The sequence below is a fragment of the Rhinoderma darwinii genome, chromosome 1 (genome assembly GCF_050947455.1).
Source record: "Rhinoderma darwinii isolate aRhiDar2 chromosome 1, aRhiDar2.hap1, whole genome shotgun sequence".
In the NCBI taxonomy this organism is placed as follows: Eukaryota; Metazoa; Chordata; class Amphibia; order Anura; family Rhinodermatidae; genus Rhinoderma; species Rhinoderma darwinii.
The window spans coordinates 516,551,973-516,576,071 of NC_134687.1; the positions used below are offsets into that span (position 1 = coordinate 516,551,973).

Consider the following 24,099-nt stretch of genomic DNA (forward strand, 5'->3'; position numbering starts at 1 on the left):
TTGTGCTGTATATATGTACGGAGCTTGGCTCTGGGGCTGTATTTATGTACTGAGCTTGGTTCTGGGACTGTATATATTTACCTTCTTTTGAGGTAAAAGTAGATTTATACAGTAGAAACTAAACCCAAAAAAACATGGGAGGAATCTCAGTTTTTTCCAATTCACCCATTATATGGTACTGAAAATGTTGCCAATAAAAACGAAACTCCTCCCGCAAAAAAAAAAATAATCCTTCACACAACACTCCATTGACGTAAAAATTAAAAAAGTTATAAAGCTCCTGATCACTGGTCTCAAAGTATTCTGCTTTTTCTCTTCTCTATGGCTCATTCTGCTTTTACACTATTTCAATACCGTTCCAGATCTTTGTCCGACTAAACAGGAATCTGCAAACATATACGGTACAGCATCTTCAAAGTTCTATCTTCAGAGTTGGGGGGGGGGGGGGCAGACTTGAAAAAGTGCCGGGGCCCATGGTACCCTTAATCCGCCCCGGATGAGTGGCATCAAATAGGCTCTACTTATCATAGATCATTTTTTGCATGAAGTCCCTTCTGTGCTAATTGCTGACTGACATGTAACATTCTCGCTCTATTTAAAGAAAAGAGGTTCAGCAGCTGCAGTGTGTTTTATACAGTACTTTGCCAGAGCTGCTGCATAATACACACCTCATATAATACAAAAACCTATAAATCGGAGTCTGACACACCAAAAATAACTTTAAAATAGAAAATTTATTGAATACATCTAAAAAATGCCACAAAAGTTAAAACAGAAATGATATCCACAGTACAGAAAGACAACCAGATTAATTGTATATAATAATTCCAGATATATGGGTAAAGGGCAACACTGTTCAGATACAGGAATACATCCACAGTGGGTTACAATTGTGTAGCGTCATATACATATTCTGATACATTCACCAGCAAAATGGGCTATTCAGCACATAGGGCAAAACTCCCCCGTATGTATCTCTTTCACATTTTTAAAGTATAAATTAAGTAAGCATCAATGAGTAAAGCTTTTGCTGGAACACAGACATATGCCACCCCCAGACTAAGGCTTCCGGGCCGAAACGCGCGTCGGGGTTGACACCAGAGACGGTGACCTGTCACAATGGGTATGAACTCCGCTTCCAGCATATGTCTGTGTTCCAGCAAAAGCTTTTTTCTACCATATTTAATCTAATGGGTGTTTGAGTGTCTGTAACTGGGGCTGACATTACAGCTATTGCCCTGCTCGTATTTCATGTGTCTGTTTTCACTTGTTTAAATTTGAGCCATGTATTTTACTTGTGCATGGTACTAGTATTTGTATTGTTTCTTTACTGATTTTTGCATCTGGCCTTATTCAGGGGTATTTATACTTTTGTACGTTACTCATTGATGCTTACTTAATTTATACTTTAAAAATGTGAAAGAGATACATACGGGGGAGTTTTGCCCTATGTGCTGAATAGCCCATTTTGCTGGTGAATGTATCAGAATATGTATATGACGCTACACAATTGTAACCCACTGTGGATGTATTCCTGTATCTGAACAGTGTTGCCCTTTACCCATATATCTGGAATTATTATATACAATTAATCTGGTTGTCTTTCTGTACTGTGGATATCATCTCTGTTTTAACTTTTGTGGCATTTTTTAGATGTATTCAATAAATTTTCTATTTTAAAGTTATTTTTGGTGTGTCAGACTCCGATTTATAGGTTTTTGTAATTAATCAGCGGGTTCACCGTTATTACCATGCGTCTTTCCCCATGGGTTATTATGTGATGGGTCAGATTTTGTGACTGCGATAAATGTATCTGGGGAATTTCTTTCATGGTGTTCTTCATGTAGGTATACTACACCTCATATGATGTAGGGCATGGGTGTTTCATATCAGTCAACAGTGGACAGGAATCTCTTCCTTAGGCTTGGATCACACACGTACTTATGATGCAGTTTTTGGTTCCACTTTTTTAGCAAAAGTCAGAAGTGGATCCTGGCCTTAACCTTTAAGAAAAGGTTCTGCTGCAGTTGAGGTATTATAATTTGCATTGCAAGGGTGAAAATACATAACATTTCCTCAAAGAATTAGCATGCTGCAGATTTAAAAATCTGCAGCATGATCTGAATTCCACGCAGATTTGATCAACTTAGATGTGATTGATATTAGGTGGATCCTGTGTGTCAGAGACACGCAGAATCCCGCTATCAGCCGAGCCGTCAATTCAGAAGTAAAGAAAAAAAAAATTTAATAAAAAAGTCAAATCAAAAAGTGCATAAAGTCCCCAAATACATTAATTTAATTATAAAAAAAAGGTTTCCATAGCCTTTACAATTTTCCATTTAGAAACATGTTTATTGTTTGATTAATAGAGATCAGAAATATATCCATGCAAAGGCTAAAGAAATTTGATGAATGTTCAAGGTGGTTAAATAATAGCTGAAAAATAGAGATGTTATTCAGTGATATGGCCAACATGTACCATGGCAACTGACCGTAGAGGAAACCGGATATTCCATCACTATAAATACACCATTACTCAAATTAAAACGTCAGGTAGAGCTTTGCAGAATTCCTTTACATCTGAAATGTTAATTAACAAATGAATACATTAAGACACCCGCCGAAAAAAATATATATATAATTACAGTCATATATTAGTGGACATATCAAAACTGGTGCAAGGCAAAAGTGGAGTAGTTACCCATGGCAGCCAATCAGATTGCTGGTTTCCCAAAGGGCCTCAGAGAATTTAAAGGCAGAATCTGATGAATTGCTATAGGCAACTACTCCACTTTTGCCTTCCACTAGTTTTAATAAATCTATCCCACTGAGTTTTGTAGAGGAATGATATGAAGCAGCGAGTAATGTCTAAAACAAACTGGTGTATGTATGTATATCGAACAGACACAATGTATATATCGCAAACTAAAAGGCTACTTTACGAGCATATTGCAGCCGAACACAATGCTGGAGCTCCAACTATTGTGTTCGAACGCACTAGTCGCTCCTTAGCACAGATGGGCTATAAAAGCAGACGACCAGTTCCAGTGCCATTGCGGTCTAAGAAAAACAGATAGGCAAGAATCCACAGGGCAAATGAGTGCAAAAATGTCGATTGGAGGGACAGAATTTGGCGCAAGCAGCATGAATAGATAAACCCTTTGTCAGGTGTCAAGTGTCCAGGCTGGTGGAGGTGGTGTAAATGTCGGGGGGGGGGGGGGGGGTGGGGGTAAAACACATTCGGACCCCAGCTGTTTAACCCTTTGATCGCCGCGGTCCGGGACCGCGGCATGATCAAAGGGAACTCCCCTCTTTGATCGCATCACCTGAAACCCGGTGATGAGATCAAAGACTAGGGAATCCCTCTGCAGTCAGCCCTGGGGACCTAGAAAGGACCCCAGGGCTGTCTGTTCAGTAAGCCTGCTCTTAGGGTACACTATGTGCTGCCCTAAAAGCAGCCTGCGTAATGTATTAGCATACAAGAGTATGCTAATACATTATAAGTAAAAAATAGAGTTGTAAATAAAGAGAATACCTTAATGGGATTCCAAAAAAGTAACAAAAAAATGAAATAAATAAAAAAAGAATGTCCCAAAAAAAAAATAAAAAAAAAAAAAAAAGTCATATTTTATTGCCCCTACATTAAAAGAAAACAAAAAAACATACACATATCAGGTATCTAAACGACCGTAATAACCTGAAGAATTTATCTAAAAGGTTATTTAGCGTGAACGTGAACGGAAGAAAAACGATGCTGACAATCTCTTTTTCCTATATTCACGCTGTAAAAATATATTTTTTCTACCCCCACTCTGTGGGAAAAAAATAATAGCATTTCTCCCGCATAAAACAAGGCCTCATACAGCCATGTAAATGAAAAAAAAAAAAAAAAAGTTATGGCTGCTGAAAGGCCGAGAGGTAAAAGGGAAAAAAAAATTGGGGGGGGGGCGGAGCCTGGCCGCTGAAGCGGATGGCTGCTTGACTCTCGTGCACCCACTGAAAAGCAGCTCACAATGGCTCAACTCAACGCTATTCTAAACATTTAAAAATCTGTGAAACTAGCTACTGTGGACCTGGGGAGGCACCGGTACCTCTTCAGCATTCTGATATTCAGCAAGTTAAATCTTAGGGCCTGCAATACCTCGCGGAGCGGCTCACCAGTGACACCATCTTGCCGCTCTTCCTTACAACCCATGATCTGTTTCTCATTGCGGGCTTCAGCACCGGAGGATCTCAGAAATCCTGGACTGTGCGGTCTCTGCTACTCTGCCTGGCTTCTCGTGGACGGCCTTTTCCAATATCGTTGTCTCATTGCCGCCATTGAGGGCGGTGCAATACTTGGAAACTACAAGCATCTTTAAAGGGAACCTGTCACCAGCATTTTAGCTATAAAGCCAGCAATACCTGGTGAAAGTGGGTGAAAAATCATTGTCATCTAAGCTATAAATATGTTCTAAGTAAGCTCTGTAGCTTTAGTATTCCGTTTTTCAGTGGTCCCAATCCATATGCAAATGAGCAGAAAAGAGTCAAATCTTCATCTGAAAAGAGTCCGATTTTCATTCCTCCAGCATCTCAGAGTGGACTCCACCTCCTTCTTTTTGAATGACAGCTCCTTAGCCAGTCAGGGCCAGACAGGTGGCAACGGTGGGCGGGGTTAAGAAGCTGCATCCCAGAGGGAAAAATAATTACCATAAAAGGCGGGAAGAGTTTAAACAACTATATTTACTGACAGAGGAGGACTTCAAGAAAGAAGAGAACAGGAACGAACTCTGGACAGCTGCAGCCATTGAGGGGTCAGGCGAGTTTAACAGGTAAGATGTTGATGACAGGATCCCTTTAAGACATCCAAATAAAAGGGGTGAGTGGACTGCTGTACCCTGCCTTACTTTTTATCTGTGGTTGAACTCACCATAAGGCTAGTTTACCTTCTGGACAGAATTCCAGAGGTTGCAGTACATACTGACACCAGGCACCCTTCTGCTCCCCAAACCACACTGACTCAAACTATGGCCAGCAGAAAAGGGAAGCCAGTAGCACCAAGGAAACGGACCGAATTCTTCGGTTCTACAGCTCCAGAAAAAGAGGGGCATAATGCATCGCCTCCTTCACTAGCCCATCATTCAGAGGGGATCACCCCTTCACTCAACCCTTCTATGGACTCTCACTCTCCTGCTACGGGTACAGATGACTCCCCAACCGAGACTACCCATAGTCCTGAAGGTCAAAAAAGACAATCTACTGCTTCGCCCCTAGCTTCACCTAACAGAAAGGGTCTGCACAAAAAAGAAGTAGTAGCAAGGGAGATACTTCATTGTTATCCACCATTTTAAACCCGCAATATGATAAATCACAATTTTCATCCTCTGGGGACCCCATTACTGTGGACACTCTCAAAGATATGCTTATTATTCTACAAAATGGGATCAATAACAGCATTTCCTCTATGATCCGCACGTTACAATCTAATATAACCGCTATAGGTGACAGAACTGATCACCTGGAAAGAAAGATGGAAGAGTATTCCTCGGCTCACAATTAAGTAGTTGAAGCTCATACTGCACTAGAGGAGGATGTAAAATGGCTCAAGGCTAAAGCAATGGACGCAGAGGATAGATCGCGGAGGAATAATATTAAAATTCGAGGTATCTCGAAGGTGGTCCCTCCAGCAGATCTCCCAAAATACATCAAACAGTTGTATCTCTCTATAGTACCAACGCTCGTTGAATTGGATCTAACACTAGATCGATCCCATAGAATTCCTAAGGCTAAACAAGCACCTGCATCAGCGCCCAGAGACTCTTTAGTAAGAGTACATTTTTACCATGTTAAAGAGCTCATTATGTTTACTTCTGGAAAACATGGTCGGTCGTCTGTCTCCTCCATACGCTTCGATTTCCATCTTCCCAGATTTGTCAGCAGCTACACTCCAAGCACGCAAAGATCTATTCCCAGTCACTAAACCACTTTGAGACAACATCAAGTATCATTGGGAATTTCCTACCAAATTATTGATTTCCTATAAAAGGTACAGCTCACATTGTTTCTCAGGTGGAGGAAGGCATTTCTCTATTGTAGCAGTGGAATATCTACACTTCTAATGCCCCTCCCCACATGAAAACTGCACTTCTCCTCCAAGATTCAATCCTGAGTGGTGCCCCGCAAATTCATGAACATGAGTTGCAGTAAGACGGTTGCATAACCTTATTTCTCTCCCGCCTGACCACAGTGCCTGTTAAAATAAGATAGAAGAAAAATGGAGTACGCTATCTACGGAACTGTATGTCTTATATACCACGTTATTGGTATCCCCCCCCCCCGGAGCCTACAGTGCTAGTATGCACTATACTTACTGTTGCATGTACACATGCATTACGATATGTATTTTGCTACTTATGTTTTTGGTTCTCCCATGTGACTGCTACAGATTATATTTATACTGTAGTATGTTTGAAGGGTTGTTCCTATGTCATTGTCCTCTTTGTGTTGGACTGCTCCACCATGCCGACACTGTTGCATCCTCCACCCCGTTTCCTCACTTAACTTTAGGGGTCTGAAAAGCCCCTTTAAAAACACAGCTTATTATGGAGAGAGGCTAAGTTATTAAATTTCGATGTACTCCTTGCCGATGTACGCGTTTTCATATAGACAAAATGCCTCAGTTCTTGCACAAACGCTATCCTCACATTTTCACTGCTTCTTGCCATGCTAAATGTAAAGGAGTCCTTAGGTCCTTGCACAAGGACTCCTAATTATAGGTGGAGATTTTAATTTAGACCTAGACTCTACTTTAGATACCACCTCAAGCTTGAGGAATCCCCCAGCGATTGTTCCACTACTGCATGATGGAGGGGATCGTAGGATGTTTGGAGGCATCAGCATGGTAGAGAAAGAGACTCTCTAGCAGAACACTTCTCCAGACCCACCCTTCCTCCACTGGTATCATATCCTGGTCAGACTACTCACCCATTTCCCTGTCAATACACCAAAAATGTTCCTCTCCATCCAATATGGAGACTTAATGACTACATTCTGCCTCATCCTGATAACCAACAATCCTCAAAGGATAGTTCAAACAATTATTTTTTAGATAATGTAGGGTCGGTAGAAAATCTACACATACTATGGAACGCGCACAAGGCATATATGAGAGGAATGCTTATTAGAGTGGGGTCAGCTGCAAAAAAAAAAAAAAAAAAAAAAAAAAAAAAAAAAAAAGAGGAGGAAGCTCGAGATTTGTATAGCAGATAGAGATGCCAAAAATAAAAAAGCCCAGACTCCACAACTCACTTCAGAACTCCGTAGTTTAAGACTGCAACTGCAAAACTTGCTGGTCTCTCACCACAAAAAAACTCTTAAAAGGCTGCAACTCCAGTCCTATGTACATAACCACAGAATAGGTGCCTAACTGGCCAAAAAATTTAACTACGTCCAAATCTCGTATAGCCTTGCTGAAGGATGCCCATAATAATAAAATTGATCCCAGGTTAATTGTGAAACAGTTCCATTTGTATTATAGCGGTCTTTATAAAATCCACGTCGATAAAGACACGACAAAACCAACCAATGCTGAAATACAAACATTCTTAGGTTCCATTTCTCTCCCTAAGCTCTCCCCCCAACAGGTGGAGACCTTGTCTTCTCCTTTTACCATGAAATTACCAAAAGTATCTCCTCCCTTAAACCCCACAAGGCCCCAGGTCCTGATGGTTACTCCAACTCATATTATAAATGCTATTCGGCAATTTTGGCCCCACATTATTGCAGGTGTTCAACAAGGCTACAGAGGAAGGTAACTTTCCGAAAGTTGCCACCATCGTAACCCTCCCAAAGCCGAGAAAAGAGCCTGTCACCCCTGCCAACTTACGTCCCATTTCCCTTTTAAATTCAGACGTTAAAATATATGCTAAGCTCTTGCCGAGAGAATTCGCTCCTCAATAGATAGATATTCATGGTCTTCAAGTAGGTCACTATACCCATAAAATTGGATGACGTAATAATCTCGTGTACACAGCCCCTCATATCACTACCTGTATTACAGTCTGTCCTCTTTGTCTTCAGTAAAATATCATACTACAAAGTCAATGCTAGCAAATCCCAAATCCTGAACATTGGGATAGATCAGACCACACAAAACTTGCTTGCCTCTCAATACCCCCATACTTGGCAGGATGGTTCCTTGACATACTTGGCCATTTCCCTGACGAGTCCCAGTTCAAAATTTGTTTGCTAAAAACTATTTACAACTCGTTCCCAAAATTCTCATCTCCTTGATGTATTTTCTAAACCCATGATTTATTGGGCAGGGTGTTCGTCTATTGTAAAAATGACAATATTACCAATCATTTTATATTAATTTCGTGCTTTCGTTATCCCAGTATTTGTTGCCTTTATGCATAGGCTTCAGAGCCTAATCACCAATTTTATATTGGCTGGGTAGAGACCTAGGAATCATAGCTCCACTATGGTACGTCCTTGGTCTGATGAAGGCATGGAAATCCCAGATATAAGACTGTACTATGTTGATACAATACTCTCTCAACTCAAACTGGTGGTCCAACAAGCTGGACCTAAGATGGGTTGCCATTGAAAGAGATGTGGCTGTAGTTCCTTTGATTTCTCTGCTTAGTTCAAAAGACCAACATCTACTGTGACCTCCAGGCTGTTCGTTCTCTATTTCAGCCTCCTTGCCGGCATGGAAGGATTCGATTGTGGACGCTCAAGTTGAAGACTTTAAGTCACTGAAAGATTTACCGCTCAGATACCTGGTGTCTAATCTCCCTGACATCACTTTTCAGAATTGGGAGGAAGCGGGCAATCACAACTGAACCTCACTTTGGATTCTACTGCACTCGTCTCGTTTAAATATATTGTTGATAAATACCATATTACAAGCCGAGACTTCTACAAGTATCTCAGTCAGACACCTACTGCATTCTTGGCCAACAGACTCCCCAATTCAGCTTTTGATTATTTCAGCAGAACATCTCAACACACCAAAAAGTATTTCCCGGTTTTATTCTGCTCTTCAACAACCTCAACTAGTTCAAAAACTGGGACACCTCTTGAAGTGGGAGGATGTGCTGCAAACAAATCTCACCATACTGGAGTGGAAACAGGCCATGAAAGGGTCGAAACAGATCTCCCACAGTTCGACACATTGGGAAATTGCTCTTAAAATTCTAATGAAATGGTATAAAACCCATGCTCAAATTTCTAGATACAATCCGTCATACTCCCCCCTTTGTTGGCGCAGTTGTGGAGAGAGAGGCAACTTTCTACATGCTTGGTGGAAATGTCCATTAGTACACAACTTTTGGGAGGTGAGCATTCTCTCTAATATCCAAAGTTACGCATTGCATGATCCCCTCATCCCCGGCACTGGTCTTTTGTTTTATTGGCATCTTGGATCTTCCGAGACATATCCGAACCATCACAGGTCATATATTAATGGCGGCCAGACTTGATTGCTAGATCATGGAAATCCTCGACTCCTCTTTCAACTCAGGAGCTTATTAACAAAGTATATCTAGATTGGATTAGGTAAGGAATGTTGGCTTCCCGCAACAATCAGTATCCCAGCTTTGTTTCTCGTTGGTCACTATGGATGGACTTCATGTCACAACCCATGACTCCTGACTCCCAGCCCATTGTGTTATCTGCAAGATTTGACTTATCTTGGGTTTTTGTTAGGCTGGATTCACACTAGCACATTACGTCCGTAATGGACGGAACGTATTTCGGCCGCTAATCCCAGACCGAACACACTGTTGGGAGCCGGGCTCCTAGCATCATAGTTATGTACGATGCTAGGAGTCCCTGCCTCTCCGTGGAACTACTGTCCCATACTGAAAACATGATTACAGTACAGGATAGTTGTTCTGCAGCGAGACAGGGACTCCTAGCATTGTACATAACTATGATGCTAGGAGCCCGGCTCCCTGCAGTGTGTTTGGTCTGGGATTAGCGGCCGAAATACGTTCCGTCCAATACGGACATAATGTGCTCGTGTGAACCCAGCCGTACACTCATCTGTGTGGTCAGAATAGTTCAGGTCTTTAATGCAAATGCTAATAGTTGATATGGGAAGGTGCATCTTATTATTGACATTAATAATTGGAATGATATTTCTACAGTATATTCGTTTCGTATTATGCTCTTGTTGCATATCAATCGTGGCAGTCCCGGGTATTCTGTTCGGTTCTGTTCTATTTTGATGTGATGTTCACATCCCCATTGTTCATTGCTTTGTATATTGTGTTACTTTTATAATGTAAAAATAAAACAAAACTGAATTTGAAAAAAAAAACAAAACAATTTAGCTGGACATTAAGGCCTTTTCAGGCCCGGTAATTAAAGGGTTAAATAAAATTGAATCACAGTTGAACGTACATACAGTGACTGCCACGAGACAGCTGCTTTCCTAGAGCTAGCACAACAAACATAGTCATCTAGCTCCAGCCTAATAAAAACCCCTTTCATCCACAGCCGTTTTTTCGTTTTTTTCCGCCCCACCTTCCACAAGCCATAACTTTATTTTCTCAATCGATATAGCCATATGAGGACTTGTTTTTGGGGAACAAGTTGTAGTTTTCAATGGCATTACTTATTGTACCATATAAATGTACTGGGAAACTGGGACCCCAGACTGCCGTGACAATCATTGGAACTCCATGATCGCGTCACTGCGGGGCCGATGGGACGTCGGAGGGTGCCACCCCCACTTTCTAAAATCGCTTAGATGCCGCTTTTGCTATTGAAATGCCGGCTGTAACATACATGCTCAACTTATGGAGCAGGCTCAGCTCGTGAGCCCGCTCCATACTTTCCCCCCAGCCTCCGCTCTATACATACGGCGGATGTCAGGAAGGGGTTAATTACCAATCAATGAACCTATAACGTTAGGGCTACAATAAGAATTCCGTAACATCTATCCTGACTGTACAATGTGACACTGCAACATGATCACACTTATACAGTGTGGGTACCCATCTAAAGAAGGTTGTCTGATCGTTGCAGATGGGCTCACACAATTTAATACAAATGTGTGCTTAGAACCTCACATTTAAACGCTATGTACACGATTGCAAAATCCTTTTTATATTATTGTTAATTTGCTTATTAAAGAAGTCTTTATCAAAAACGTCCTATAATTTTGCTGCTGTAGAATCTGTTCTTCTCCTTTATCCAGCAAGTGTCCTGCAAATGCTTAAATTAATCCGAATCCTCCTAGCTATGTCAGCACTTTCTGCTCTCCCCCTCCCTCAATGTTAGATAAGCAGCAAGAAGGGGAGGGGGAATTGTAAACAGCAGATCAGAAAGTGGAGAGGAATGAAAGCATCAGTCTTCAGGGAGGGCAAATCACACAGGCTGTTAGTGTCAGAGTGAAGATCGGGAGGAGAGCACACATGGCAGGCTCTGCAGGGCAGGGGGAGATCACACACTCTTTAGCATCAGTGTCTGTCAGCAGAAGGGAGAAGAGATCCCTCATGGGTTGGAGAAGGAGAAAGCAGAACAGGGATACAAATGTGACGATATATGAGAGCTAGTGAAGACAGCAGCATTCTGGATTCACAGAACTCACATCCAGAATGTATTACGTGATAAGTATCAGGGGGTCTGAAAATGAATGACGGAAGGAAGGAATGAAGATTTCAGCCTGAAACTTAGTGCAACTTTTTTAACTCCAAGTCACCATTAACATTCGTAAAACTCATTTTTCTATGTCAAATGTGTCCATAGCCTTTAAAGAATAATAAATATATGAATAATGCATTTGTCACCTTGTAAGGAGATTTTGCAGAAAATTATATTTTGCATCTCACTTCAATTTTCAAACTGATTCTGGAAAAATGAAAGCTCAACTTGGATTGGATGCTATGAGAAGAATGACCCTTATTCGTACAATAATGCTATGCATATTTAATGTGTAGGCAGATATACAGCTCTGTGCACAGAATTTTGCAATGATGTGCTGTACAACCCTGCCCACTGTTCCATTCGACTTTTTGCCATGCCTTTTTAGTATGTTATGCCACCTGTGTCTATAAAAACAAAGTATTGCATAGACAGCATTGCTATAGGTTTGTTTGTTTTTATTGAACTCTGTCTACATAAAACATAGCCTGTTTGTAGTCTCAGAAAACCAAGTGACACTATTTGGCTCTATAATAGGTTACACATCTAAATAAATCAAGTTAATGATAACTCTTAAAATAAACATTAATAAAAAGTAGAGAAATTACATCAACATAGTCTAATAAAGCTGGAAGGTTTGGAGTGGAAGGATATTTGTAAACCATGAAGCCTTCCTCTGTCTAATCTGCATACTCTTGGCTTTATATAAAGAAGCTACATTAGAGTCTAATGCCGTATCTTCTTTATTGTAGCCTCAACAACACAGTTAACACATAATCAGATTATAAAAGCAGTAAAATTGCAGTCATATATCATTCGTATTCATGGTGGGATACTCACAGTGTGTGAGCAGATTGTGGATTTTAGAACAAGCTGCATCAATGGAATAGTATTTAAGTTGTAATTGTTGTTTTTAATGCTATTTTTAGGCATCTCCCACATGCACGCTTTTATTGTAATGGGAATGAATCTTGCTTTAGTAGTAAGTAATCCCATAGAGACTGCTGGCTGAATGAAGAGTGATACTTACGTACAGTTCAGCCTGTAACATTGCATGTCATTTTCCTAGTCACATACATTAGATGCAGGAAAGGATAGGTTGTTTGCCAAACATTAATATGCCAAAGATGTAGTTTTTATTAATACAGCTACATCCTTTTCAATGTTTTTCCTGCATTATAAGTAAACATTGCCAGATTATGGGGTTAATTAGAAAACACTGTATTTTTCACACAACCATTAATGCAGCAGGGGGGCACTTTCTCCTTAAAGGCATATCGTTAAAGGGGTTTTCCCATCAGAGACATTTATGACATATCCACAGAATATGGCATAAATGTCAGATAGATGCGGGTCCAACTTCTGGGACTCGCACCTTTTTCTAGAACGGGGCCCCTTAACCCAGTTCTACCTTTTTTTTTTTTTTGCCCTCTGCCTCCCCGGCCACTTCCTGACTATATGGTCGGGAGTTACGAAAACAGCGTAGCTCACTGAGCTACGGTGTTTCCGTTACACACATAGTAGTGAATGGCAGTTACGGAAGCAGCGTAGCATGCGAGCTACACAGTGTTCTTAACTACCATTCAGTTATATGGGATTTACGGAAACAGCGTAGCTCAGTGAGCTATGCGGTTTCCTAAGTCATGGTCGGAATTCACCTGCTTCTGCTGCAACACAGAGCGGCAGAACAGGGTTTAGGGGGCCCCTTTCTAGAGATAGGTGCAGGACCCGCATATATCTGACATTTATGGCATATCCTGTGGATATGTCAGAAATGTGTCTCGCAGCAAAAACCCTTTAAATTCTCATAATCCGTGTTCATTTGAATATCATAATCTTTATAGAGCTTTCACAAACTGCAAACCTAACCTGGGCAGCCATGACTAGCTGCATGTTGTTATAAAGAAACGAGAAACCATTGGATTATTAGATTACTCATGGCTGCACATTAGAGAATATGGTCTGTGAATTTGTGCTATGTACAGTGGGACAGACTACTCTGCATGGCTTCTTGTCCTTAGCTTTACTTTCACCTGACCCTGCCCTTGCTAAAGGAATTTACTAAGAAATGTTTGGCAGCTGTGAAAATACTCAACGACAGCCATAATGTTAGACACTGTAAAGCCAAGCAGAAAATTTAGAAGATTCTGGATGAAGATTATAATCTGTTTTTGCATAAGTGCCTTATTGTTTGACTAGTGCTTAGATATTACTTAGTAGTGTTCTTACTATATACGTTGTAGAAGTGAGTATCTGTCTTGATATTTTATTTAAGAGATTGCTCTTAATGTTTTCTATGTTTCTATGAATTGTAAGCATTTAAATATCTCAACACATCACTTCAGCATATGCAATGAGATTCCTAATGCAAAACAACGTATTTCGACATCAATAGAAATATACTCTATTTACAAATGCCAGAAATGAGAAACTAGAGATTTTAGCTTTTTACACAAAATGTATTTATTGCAACATAAAGAGAGATTGTTTTATTACATCTACACAAAGACTGCATGTAATAATTGCCTGTCTTTTCTCCATTGTCCATCATGGTGTCCAGTATAAGAATTGTTTTTTATTTTTGTGTGCAACAACCCTGATAATTCAGCTGCCTTTATTTGATAACATTTTCAATGGTCACCACTCACTCAATACGGAAAGAACATGTTCATCATTTGCAACACTAGAGAAAGTGGAAAATATATTTTTATTATGTGAATGTAGATAACTGTAAGCACTGACAAGAGTTTTATTGTATCATTGAATATGGACAAGCTGAAATATGGAGCCTTAAAAAAACACACATAAATAAAAGTATCCCTGATACACAGAAAACAACAAAATAAATAAGACTAGCCCTAATAAATCCCTATTGTGATTACTCTCCTGCTGTATGTATGTCGATTTTAAAAGACAGTCGTTTTTTTGTTTTGTTTTTATAGAATTGCTTCATATAGAGAGCTAGAAAGGGACCTTGGCAATCACTGGGCTCGAAATCTTTAAAAGTAAATCATCCACAATGAACCTTCATGATTCACATTTCTACAGAAGAAAACAACCTCCACCCCTCCCCCGTAAATACAGGGCTGCTACAAACGCATTGGAGCTGAAGCAGGCACCTGTATATGTGGCATACATCACACACCAGCTATGTGTGCCGGCAGGAACCCCCTTCTTGTGACCCACAGTGCATGCAGCATCCTTCCTCCCACATTATACACATAGAAGATACCCACTGGCTGCCCTGCTCCTGCCATCCTGTCTGCACAGATGATTAGTAGCGGCTGCCTCCAGAGCTCTCCTTCCCACGCACCGCAGCGACGCGCATGCGCACTCACAGCCGCAGTCTGGAAGAGCCGGGTGATTCCGTGCCGGGGTTACCCCAGAAAGCGCCACATTAATCATCTGCGGGCTCGCTCACAAAAGGCAAGGAGATATTTTTAGCATCGGAAACATTAATAATGCAAGAAGCTCGCTCAGTAGGTGAGGGGCACCTGGGATTGGCAACTGAGACGCGTAGTAGCTGCTGCATGTAACATTAGCGGGCGGGGAAAGCACAGGGATTCCCCCTCTCATCTGCAAGTGGTCTCCAGCCAGACATGAAAGCAACAGCTCCTCCAGCGTATGTGATTCCATTCTAGACCCATGCGTGCAATACAGGAGGTTTACTCTAGTAGAAAGAAGATCGTTAGATTCTCATTTAGCTCTAAATACTGGAACACGTTCTGTCATTCATCTTCACAAATAGGGGTTTATATTTGAACCTCTGCAATGAATAAATCAGGTTAGAAAAAAGAGTCATCTAGTGAAAAATAATGTCAGTGTGGCCGGCTGTGCTGTGATCGGCAGCTCTCCGTGGTGCTGAAAGCTTTACACGGACATGTGAGCAATGCTAGCACTGTATGTATGTATAACATGTGCAGGGAGCGGTGTGTATGGTGCTAGAGGATTTACAGTCTACATAGTACACGGGCATGTGAGCTATGATAGCACTGTATGTATGTAGTATAACATGCGCAGGAAGCTGTGTGTGGTGCTGGAGGATTTACAGACTACATAGTACACGGGCATGTGAGCAATGCTAGCACTGTATGTAGTATAACATGTGCAGGGAGCTGTGTGTGTGGTGCTGGAGGATTTACAGTCTACATAGAACATGGGCATGTGAGCAATGATAGCACTGTATGTAGTATAACATGTGCAGGGAGCGGTGTGTGGTGCTGGAGGATTTACAGTATACATAGTACACGGGCATGTGAGCTATGATAGCACTGTATGTAGTATAACATGTGCAGGGAGCGGTGTGTGGTGCTGGAGGATTACAGTCTACATAGTACACGGGCATGTGAGCTATGATAGCACTGTATGTAGTATAACATGTGCAGGGAGCTGTGTGTGGTGCTGGAGGATTTACAGTCTACATAGTACATGGGCATGTGAGCAATGATAGCACTGTATGTATGTAGTATAACATGTGCAGGGAGCTGTGTGTGTGGTGCTGGAGGATTTACAGTCTACATAGTACACGGGCATGTGAGCTATGATAGCACTGTATGTAGTATAACATGTGCAGGGAGCTGTGTGTGGTGCTGGAGGATTTACAGTCTACATAGTACACGGGCATGTGAGCTATGATAGCACTGTATGTAGTATAACATATGCAGGGAGCTGTGTGTGGTGCTGGAGGATTTACAGTCTACATAGTACATAGGCATGTGAGCTATGATAGCACTGTATGTAGTATAACATGTGCAGGGAGCGGTGTGAGGTGCTGGAGGATTTACAGTCTACATAGTACACGGGCATGTGAGCTATGATAGCACTGTATGTAGTATAACATGTGCAGGGAGCGGTGTGTGGTGCTGGAGGATTTACAGTCTACATAGTACACGGGCATGTGAGCTATGATAGCACTGTATGTACAGTGAAGGAAATAAGTATTTGATCCCTTGCTGATTTTGTAAGTTTGCCCACTGTCAAAGACATGAACAGTCTAGAATTTTTAGGCTAGGTTAATTTTACCAGTGAGAGATAGATTATATATATATATATATATATATATATATATATATATATATATATATATATATATATATATATATATATATATATATAAAAAAAATAAAAAAAAATAAATATAAAAAAAAAAATCACATTGTCAAAATTATATATATTTATTTGCATTGTGCACAGAGAAATAAGTATTTGATCCCTTTGGCAAACAAGACTTAATACTTGGTGGCAAAACCCTTGTTGGCAAGCACAGCAGTCAGACGTTTTTTGTAGTTGATGATGAGGTTTGCACACGTTAGATGGAATTTTGGCCCACTCCTCTTTGCAGATCATCTGTAAATCATTAAGATTTCGAGGCTGTCGCTTGGCAACTCGGATCTTCAGCTCCCTCCATAAGTTTTCGATGGGATTAAGGTCTGGAGACTGGCTAGGCCACTCCATGACCTTAATGTGCTTATTTTTGAGCCACTCCTTTGTTGCCTTGGCTGTATGTTTCGGGTCATTGTCGTGCTGGAAGACCCAGCCACGAGCCATTTTTAATGTCCTGGTGGAGGGAAGGAGGTTGTCACTCAGGATTTGACGGTACATGGCTCCATCCATTCTCCCATTGATGCGGTGAAGTAGTCCTGTGCCCTTAGCAGAGAAACACCCCCAAAACATAATGTTTCCACCTCCATGTTTGACAGTGGGGACGGTGTTCTTTGGGTCATAGGCAGCATTTCTCTTCCTCCAAACACGGCGAGTTGAGTTAATGCCAAAGAGCTCAATTTTAGTCTCATCTGACCACAGCACCTTCTCCCAATCACTCTCAGAATCATCCAGATGTTCATTTGCAAACTTCAGACGGGCCTGTACATGTGCCTTCTTGAGCAGGGGGACCTTGCGGGCACTGCAGGATTTTAATCCATTACGGCGTAATGTTTTACCAATGGTTTTCTTGGTGACTGTGGTCCCAGCTGCCTTGAGATCATTAACAAGTTCCCCCCGTGTAGTTATCGGCTGAGCTCTCACCTTCCTCAGGATCAAGGATACCCCACGAGGTGAGATTTTGCATGGAGCCCCAGATCGATGTTGATTGACAGTCATTTTGTATGTCTTCCATTTTCTTACTATTGCACCAACAGTTGTCTCCTTCTCACCCAGCGTCTTACTTATGGTTTTGTAGCCCATTCCAGCCTTGTGCAGGTCTATGATCTTGTCCCTGACATCCTTAGAAAGCTCTTTGGTCTTGCCCATGTTGTAGAGGTTAGAGTCAGGCTGATTAATTGAGTCTGTGGACAGGAGTCTTTTATACAGGTGACCATGTAAGACAGCTGTCTTTAATGCAGGCACCAAGTTGATTTGGAGCGTGTAACTGGTCTGGAGGAGGCTGAACTCTTAATGGTTGGTAGGGGATCAAATACTTATTTCTCTGTGCACAATGCAAATAAATATATATAATTTTGACTATGTGATTTTCTGTTTTTTTTTTTATATAATCTATCTCTCACTGGTAAAATTAACCTAGCCTAAAAATTCTAGACTGTTCATGTCTTTGACAGTGGGCAAACTTACAAAATCAGCAAGGGATCAAATACTTATTTCCTTCACTGTATGTAGTATAACATGTGCAGGGAGCGGTGTGTGGTGCTGGGGGATTTACAGTCTACATAGTACACGGCCATGTGAGCTATGATAGCACTGTATGTATGTAGTATAACATGTGCAGGGAGCGGTGTGTGGTGCTGGAGGATTTACAGACTACATAGTACACGGCCATGTGAGCTATGATAGCACTGTATGTATGTAGTATAACATGTGCAGGGAGCGGTGTGTGGTGCTGGAAGATTTACAGTCTACATAGTACATGGGCATGTGAGCTATGATAGCACTGTACGTAGTATAACATGTGCAGGGAGCGGTGTGTGGTGCTGGAGGATTTACAGTCTACATAGTACATAGGCATGTGAGCTATGATAGCACTGTATGTAGTATAACATGTGCAGGGAGCGGTGTGGTGCTGGAGGATTTACAGACTACATAGTACACGGGCATGTGAGCTATGATAGCACTGTATGTAGTATAACATGTGCAGGGAGCTGTGTGTGGTGCTGGAGGATTTACAGACTACATAGTACACGGCCATGTGAGCTATGATAGCACTGTATGTATGTAGTATAACATGTGCAGGGAGCGGTGTGTGGTGCTGGAGGATTTACAGTCTACATAGTACACGGGCATGTGAGCTATGATAGCACTGTATGTAGTATAACATGTGCAGGGAGCTGTGTGTGTGGTGCTGGAGGATTTAGAGTCTACATAGTACACGGGCACGTGAGTTATGATAGCACTGTATGCAGTATGACATGTGCAGTGAGTTGTGTGTAGTGCTGGAAGCTCTGAAGTCTACATAGCACCAGGTTATGAGGACAGTAATGGCACTGTATGTATAACATGTACAGAGATCGTAGTGCTGGAAGTTGTGGTCTGCCTAGCTTCAGGGCATGTGGGTAATAATAACATTGTAGTGAAATATGTGAATGGAGGTTTTTTTGCGCTGAACCTTTACATGCTACACTAGGAAAAAGTATCAAAACAGGAATATTTATGTTTTGTTTTTAGTATATAACATGTACAGGGAGCTCCATAATGTGAAAAGCTTAAAAATGAAAATAGTACATGGGCACGACTCACGAGGAAAGTAATATCATTGTATGGTGTACATACAAGTGCAGGGGACTCTTAGGAAGGTGAAAGTTTTACATACTACATAGGGCATGAGAGCAATAGCAATACAAAAGTAACACTTTATGTAGTGTAATAAGTGCAGGGAGCTCTGTGTGGTGTTTAAAGTGTTGCATTCTACATATGACAAGGTCATAGGGACAGTAAAAACACTTTATATAGTATAATAACTTCTGCCAGCTCTTCCTGCTGAAAGCATTACAATCTGTATAGGAGAAGGGTATGAGGACAGTATTAACACAGTATGTAGTATATGTGCAGGTAGTGTCATGGTGCTGGGAATTCTGCAGTTGTTATTGTACAAGGGCATAAACGCAGTAATAACATTGTATGGTGTATATATGCAAGGAGCTCTTTGTGGTGCTAAAAGCTTTACAGTTGAGATTGAACATGGACATAAAAGCAGTGCATGTGCAGTGAGCTCTCAGTAGAACTGGAAGGTCTAGAGTCTACAATGTGATAATTATATATACATACACACACACACATATACATACACACACTATCATATACACGGTAAGAGCGCACTGCGTGGTTCACAGTCTATATAGGACAAGAATATGAGAGCAGTAACTGTATGTAATATATGCAGGGAGCTCTCTGTGTTTCTCATCACTCTGTATTGTACACAGGACTACAGCATGAGAAAAGTATTAATGTATGGAGTATATGCACTGAGCTCTCAGTGCGGTTGACAGCTCTATAGAGATAGCTATGTGGTATTGTACACAGAATCTAAGCATGAGAACCAAGTAATATTGCCATATGTAGTATAAGGTGTGCAGGGAGCCCTCTTTGGTGCTTAAAATCCTCAATTTTACAAAGAAAAAGAGCATTGAAACAGTAAGAATGTATTTAGTACACGATTAATAGGTTGCTCTTGGTGATGCCGAAGGAAGTCAACATAGGAAAAAAGCATGAGAGGTGTAGTATCTCTGTACACAGTAAATATTGTATAAAATAGGTGCAAGGAGCTCTCCAAAGCTTTGAAGTCTACCTATGACATGAACATTGAAGAAATAAAGACTTAAAAATATAACACACACACACACATATATATATATATACACAGTGATATATCCCCGTAGTCTACATAGGACAAGAACACACAAGGTGAAATAACACTGCAGGATAAGTGCTGGAAGCTCTGCACTCTACACAGTACATGAGCATTGGGGGAGTAGTAGTACACTGTAGTGCAGAAAAGAACCTTGTGTACATAGGACAAGAGCATGGCGGGCATAGAACATGCTAGGGGGTGCTGAAAGCTCTGTAGTCTACCTCGGACATAAGAATGAGAGGAGTCTGTCGTACACATAAATGTATGGAGCTCTCCACGGTGCTGAATGTTTTCTTAGAATGAGAGGAGTAATACCACTGTATGTAGTATAATAAAAGTAGGGATATCTATGTGGAGTAATACCACTGTATGCAGTATAAGAAAACTAGGGATATCTATGTGGAGTAATACCACTGTATGCAGTATAAGAAAAGTAGGGACAACCTGCACAAATATAATCCCCACTGTACCTTGAATGAATCTGAGTTGGAGCGCGCTCACAAGGAGAGGGATAACTGGAAAGTTTGTGATGCCTGTATTCTTTAATGAAAACAATAGCTAAATGACAAGTTTGGCTCTGCTACATCTGTCATTTACACAGAAAACAAAACCACCCAACGAAAAGGGAAACTTTTGACTCTGCTTTTCAATAGCAGCACACATGACGCAATTTTATGTCACCCACTACCCCCAATATCCGTACTCATGTGTATTTTTATGCTGGCACAGCCTGGCAATTTGTACATACAAACGCTAAAGGCAAAATTATTAAGACCACAACTAGAAAATTACTCAATGACTTATTACAATAAATACAACACACGACACATACTTTATATGACATGACAGCGGTGTCGACCCTTACAGGAGATAAGCAAGAAGACGATTATTAATAGAAATTTTAAATGAATCTCAAAGTCTGATCTGTAATTCATGCTATCGATCCTACGCCCACAACTCATGTTATAGCATTATGTAGGAAAAACACTAAAGACATCACTAAAAATAAACGGCAGGAATGAGGAATCCATAGTGGATCTGAGTGAATGTGAACAATTCCCCTTGGAAAGGTCAGAAACCAGGTTAAAGAAGGAGCTCGTGTCTTTGACATACCCATAGTTATTGTAAAATGCTTTGAGCCAAGATTAAATAATCCCACTGTCAGATAAATAAATCGTTCTCTTGAAAAAACAACGAAATATTGTCACTTCGTGCGTGGAGTAATGTTCACACAACGCAGAAGCTGCGGTATTATACACAATGCCGGAGTAACAGAGTATACATCAAGAATCAGGAATGTAAAGACAGAAGATAAAAACTTATGCCTATTGTATATTCAAAATGACAATACAAAGTAACAAACTCAGAACGTACAGCATGACATACAACACAGATTGAATTGCAACTTCTAAGGAAGTGATAGAAATGTCATTTACCTGAATTTCCCTTGCGTGGTATACAATAATAAGACCAAGCAGAATAATCGTGGAAAGGCTTATAAGGCATTTTAGAGCTAAGGAATACAGCGAGCCCTGGAATAGAAACAAGTTTCAGATTGGTAGAGTAAAAACAAAAAGTAACCATTGTCAGATAACGCTAAGACAAAGCACCGAAAAGTAGTCACTAGGAGTTGTAGTCATGGATGGGAATAGTCTCAAGGGGATACAATGTGAAGTGAACAGTACAGGGAAAAGGCAGCTGTCAGGGTAACTAGTACAGGCACAACTCTACCCACTTGCTCCTCACATTGGCACTTTTGCAAATAAAAAAAAAAAGCATTTAAAGGGCCACAAAAACATAAACTAAAAGAAACAAAAAACATACGTTTGGCAGCGATATCATTCACACATAAAGCAGACAGGAGATATGGGGGTAAAGTAATGAGGATGGGGACAGACATCTTTAGGAACTTCCTGACAGTAATCCCACTGAAGAACTCTACAGCCAGCCTGCAATGGCTGATAACAGAGAACACTCATGTTAGATTTGGTGTCCCGTGTGATCGGTGAGTGACCACACTACCGCTGTACCTTGTCATAGGCTCCCCAGGACAGTTCAGTCTCAATGACCATGACCACGATCCCAAACATCCCGAATATGAGCGCGTAGTCACTCAGGCGCTTCCGCTTCTCGAACAGCGCTCTCCGGTGCCCGAGCTTGTAGCCGATGTTCTGGTTCTTCTTCTTACTGGACTTGCTGCCGCCACTGGAGTTCTGCCCACCCTCCGCCTGCCCGGAGCCGCTGTAGGGCACCAGGTTGTTGGAGTTGTGCTCTGGCTTGGACACCACGATCTCCGGGGCGGCGCTGGACACGGGCTGCAGGGGCTGAGACTCGGAGTCCAGTTCATGGAGGTTCCTGCGGGACGCGCTCAGGTTGCTGAGCGGTCTCATAACGCCGCCGTTGTACCTGCAGCTGCTCATGGCTATTTCCGTGAAGGGGTTACTCTCCCGGCGCTGGCTGTTGGGGCTCGCCTGCTGCCGGCTGTGGCACTGCTGGTACTGGTGGTGCTGGTGAGGTCTGGAGGAACTGGCATGGCTGGAAGGCGTCAGCTCACTCACGTTCAGCTGGCTGCCTTGCCGGGAGGAAGAGGAGGACAGGGGCGAGGAGTTGATGCGGAAAGCGCCGGCGGTGATGGGGGATGAGGTGCGGAGAAGTGGCAGGTTATCCCCGTGGAAGGAGCAGCTGTTGCACTGAAGACACGGGCCGTCCTGCTGGAAGAAAAGCTGCTCGTCTGGACTGTGCTGCTGCTGCTCAGGAGGAGGCGGCTGCTCTGAGAAGAAGCCGTGCTGGAACTGCAGCGATGTTTCCATGTCAGAGCTGTTAAAGCTGCAGGAGGATCGCCAGGCTGAGCACCCAGCGCAATGCGTTCTGTCAGGGATGGGGAAGTCCTCAGTTCGGGAGGAAGGGCCCATTTCGGCTCCCGTAGAATCCAAGCAACACGTTCGATTGGTCGGGCGGACCAAAACAAAGGGCATGACGTCAGCGCCTGGGCGGGTTCAAACAATGAAAGAGCTGTGGACGGGCAGTGGCTCAGTGTGTCCTAGTGCTGGGAAGTGCGGCCAGCGGGAAGCCCCAGTTCTCATGTCTCCCGGCTTCACGTCGCCTGCACTGGGACTCAGGTGGGTGTTACTGTGTGGCAGCCATGTGCTGTAGGGTGCCCAGACTGGCACGGAGTTCCCTGGGGAGGGGCATTGCTGTCAGTATTTCATCTATAGGGGCTCAGAAGATCCACATGTGTTCTAGGAAGTTGTGCGCTCACATGTATCCGGCACTGGCATCATATGCCCCCCTAGTCATCACATCTGAGGAGCGGGTCACAGGAGGTGTCTTCTTGTTATGAAGTCCGTTCCTACGAAAGATTCACATAGAAGAATTAGTAATTGTATGTAGTGGGTGGTAAAGCTGGGCACAGAATTCATCTTTCACCCAGTATGGGATCAATAAGACATTGTTACAACTGCCTGCCCAATCCATGGAGCCCAAACAATTATATATTGGATGGGTGTAAAATTTGGTGCCTATCATTTCTATTATTTTATTATTTATTTATTTCAGTTACTTATATAGCTCCAACATATTATGCAGCGCTGTACAGAGGTCCTCTTTTCTACTGTCCCCATTGGGGCTCACAATCTAAATTCCCTATTGGTATTGATGGCATGTATCTG

General features: G+C 41.9%; 1 protein-coding gene across 1 annotated transcript in view; it reads right to left on the minus strand.

The window, feature by feature from the left end:
- The window catches only part of KCNN2 (potassium calcium-activated channel subfamily N member 2), a 192,446-nt gene extending 168,679 nt beyond the window's left edge, over positions 1-23,767 (minus strand). Inside the window, exons 1-2 of the mRNA XM_075836526.1 lie at positions 22,462-23,767; positions 21,868-21,963 (exon numbers count right to left, since the gene is read on the minus strand). Coding sequence (XP_075692641.1) covers positions 21,868-21,963; positions 22,462-23,406 — 1,041 coding nt within the window. The 5' untranslated portion in view covers positions 23,407-23,767. The remainder of the gene's footprint in view (positions 1-21,867; positions 21,964-22,461) is intronic.
- Positions 23,768-24,099: the final 332 nt, after the last annotated feature.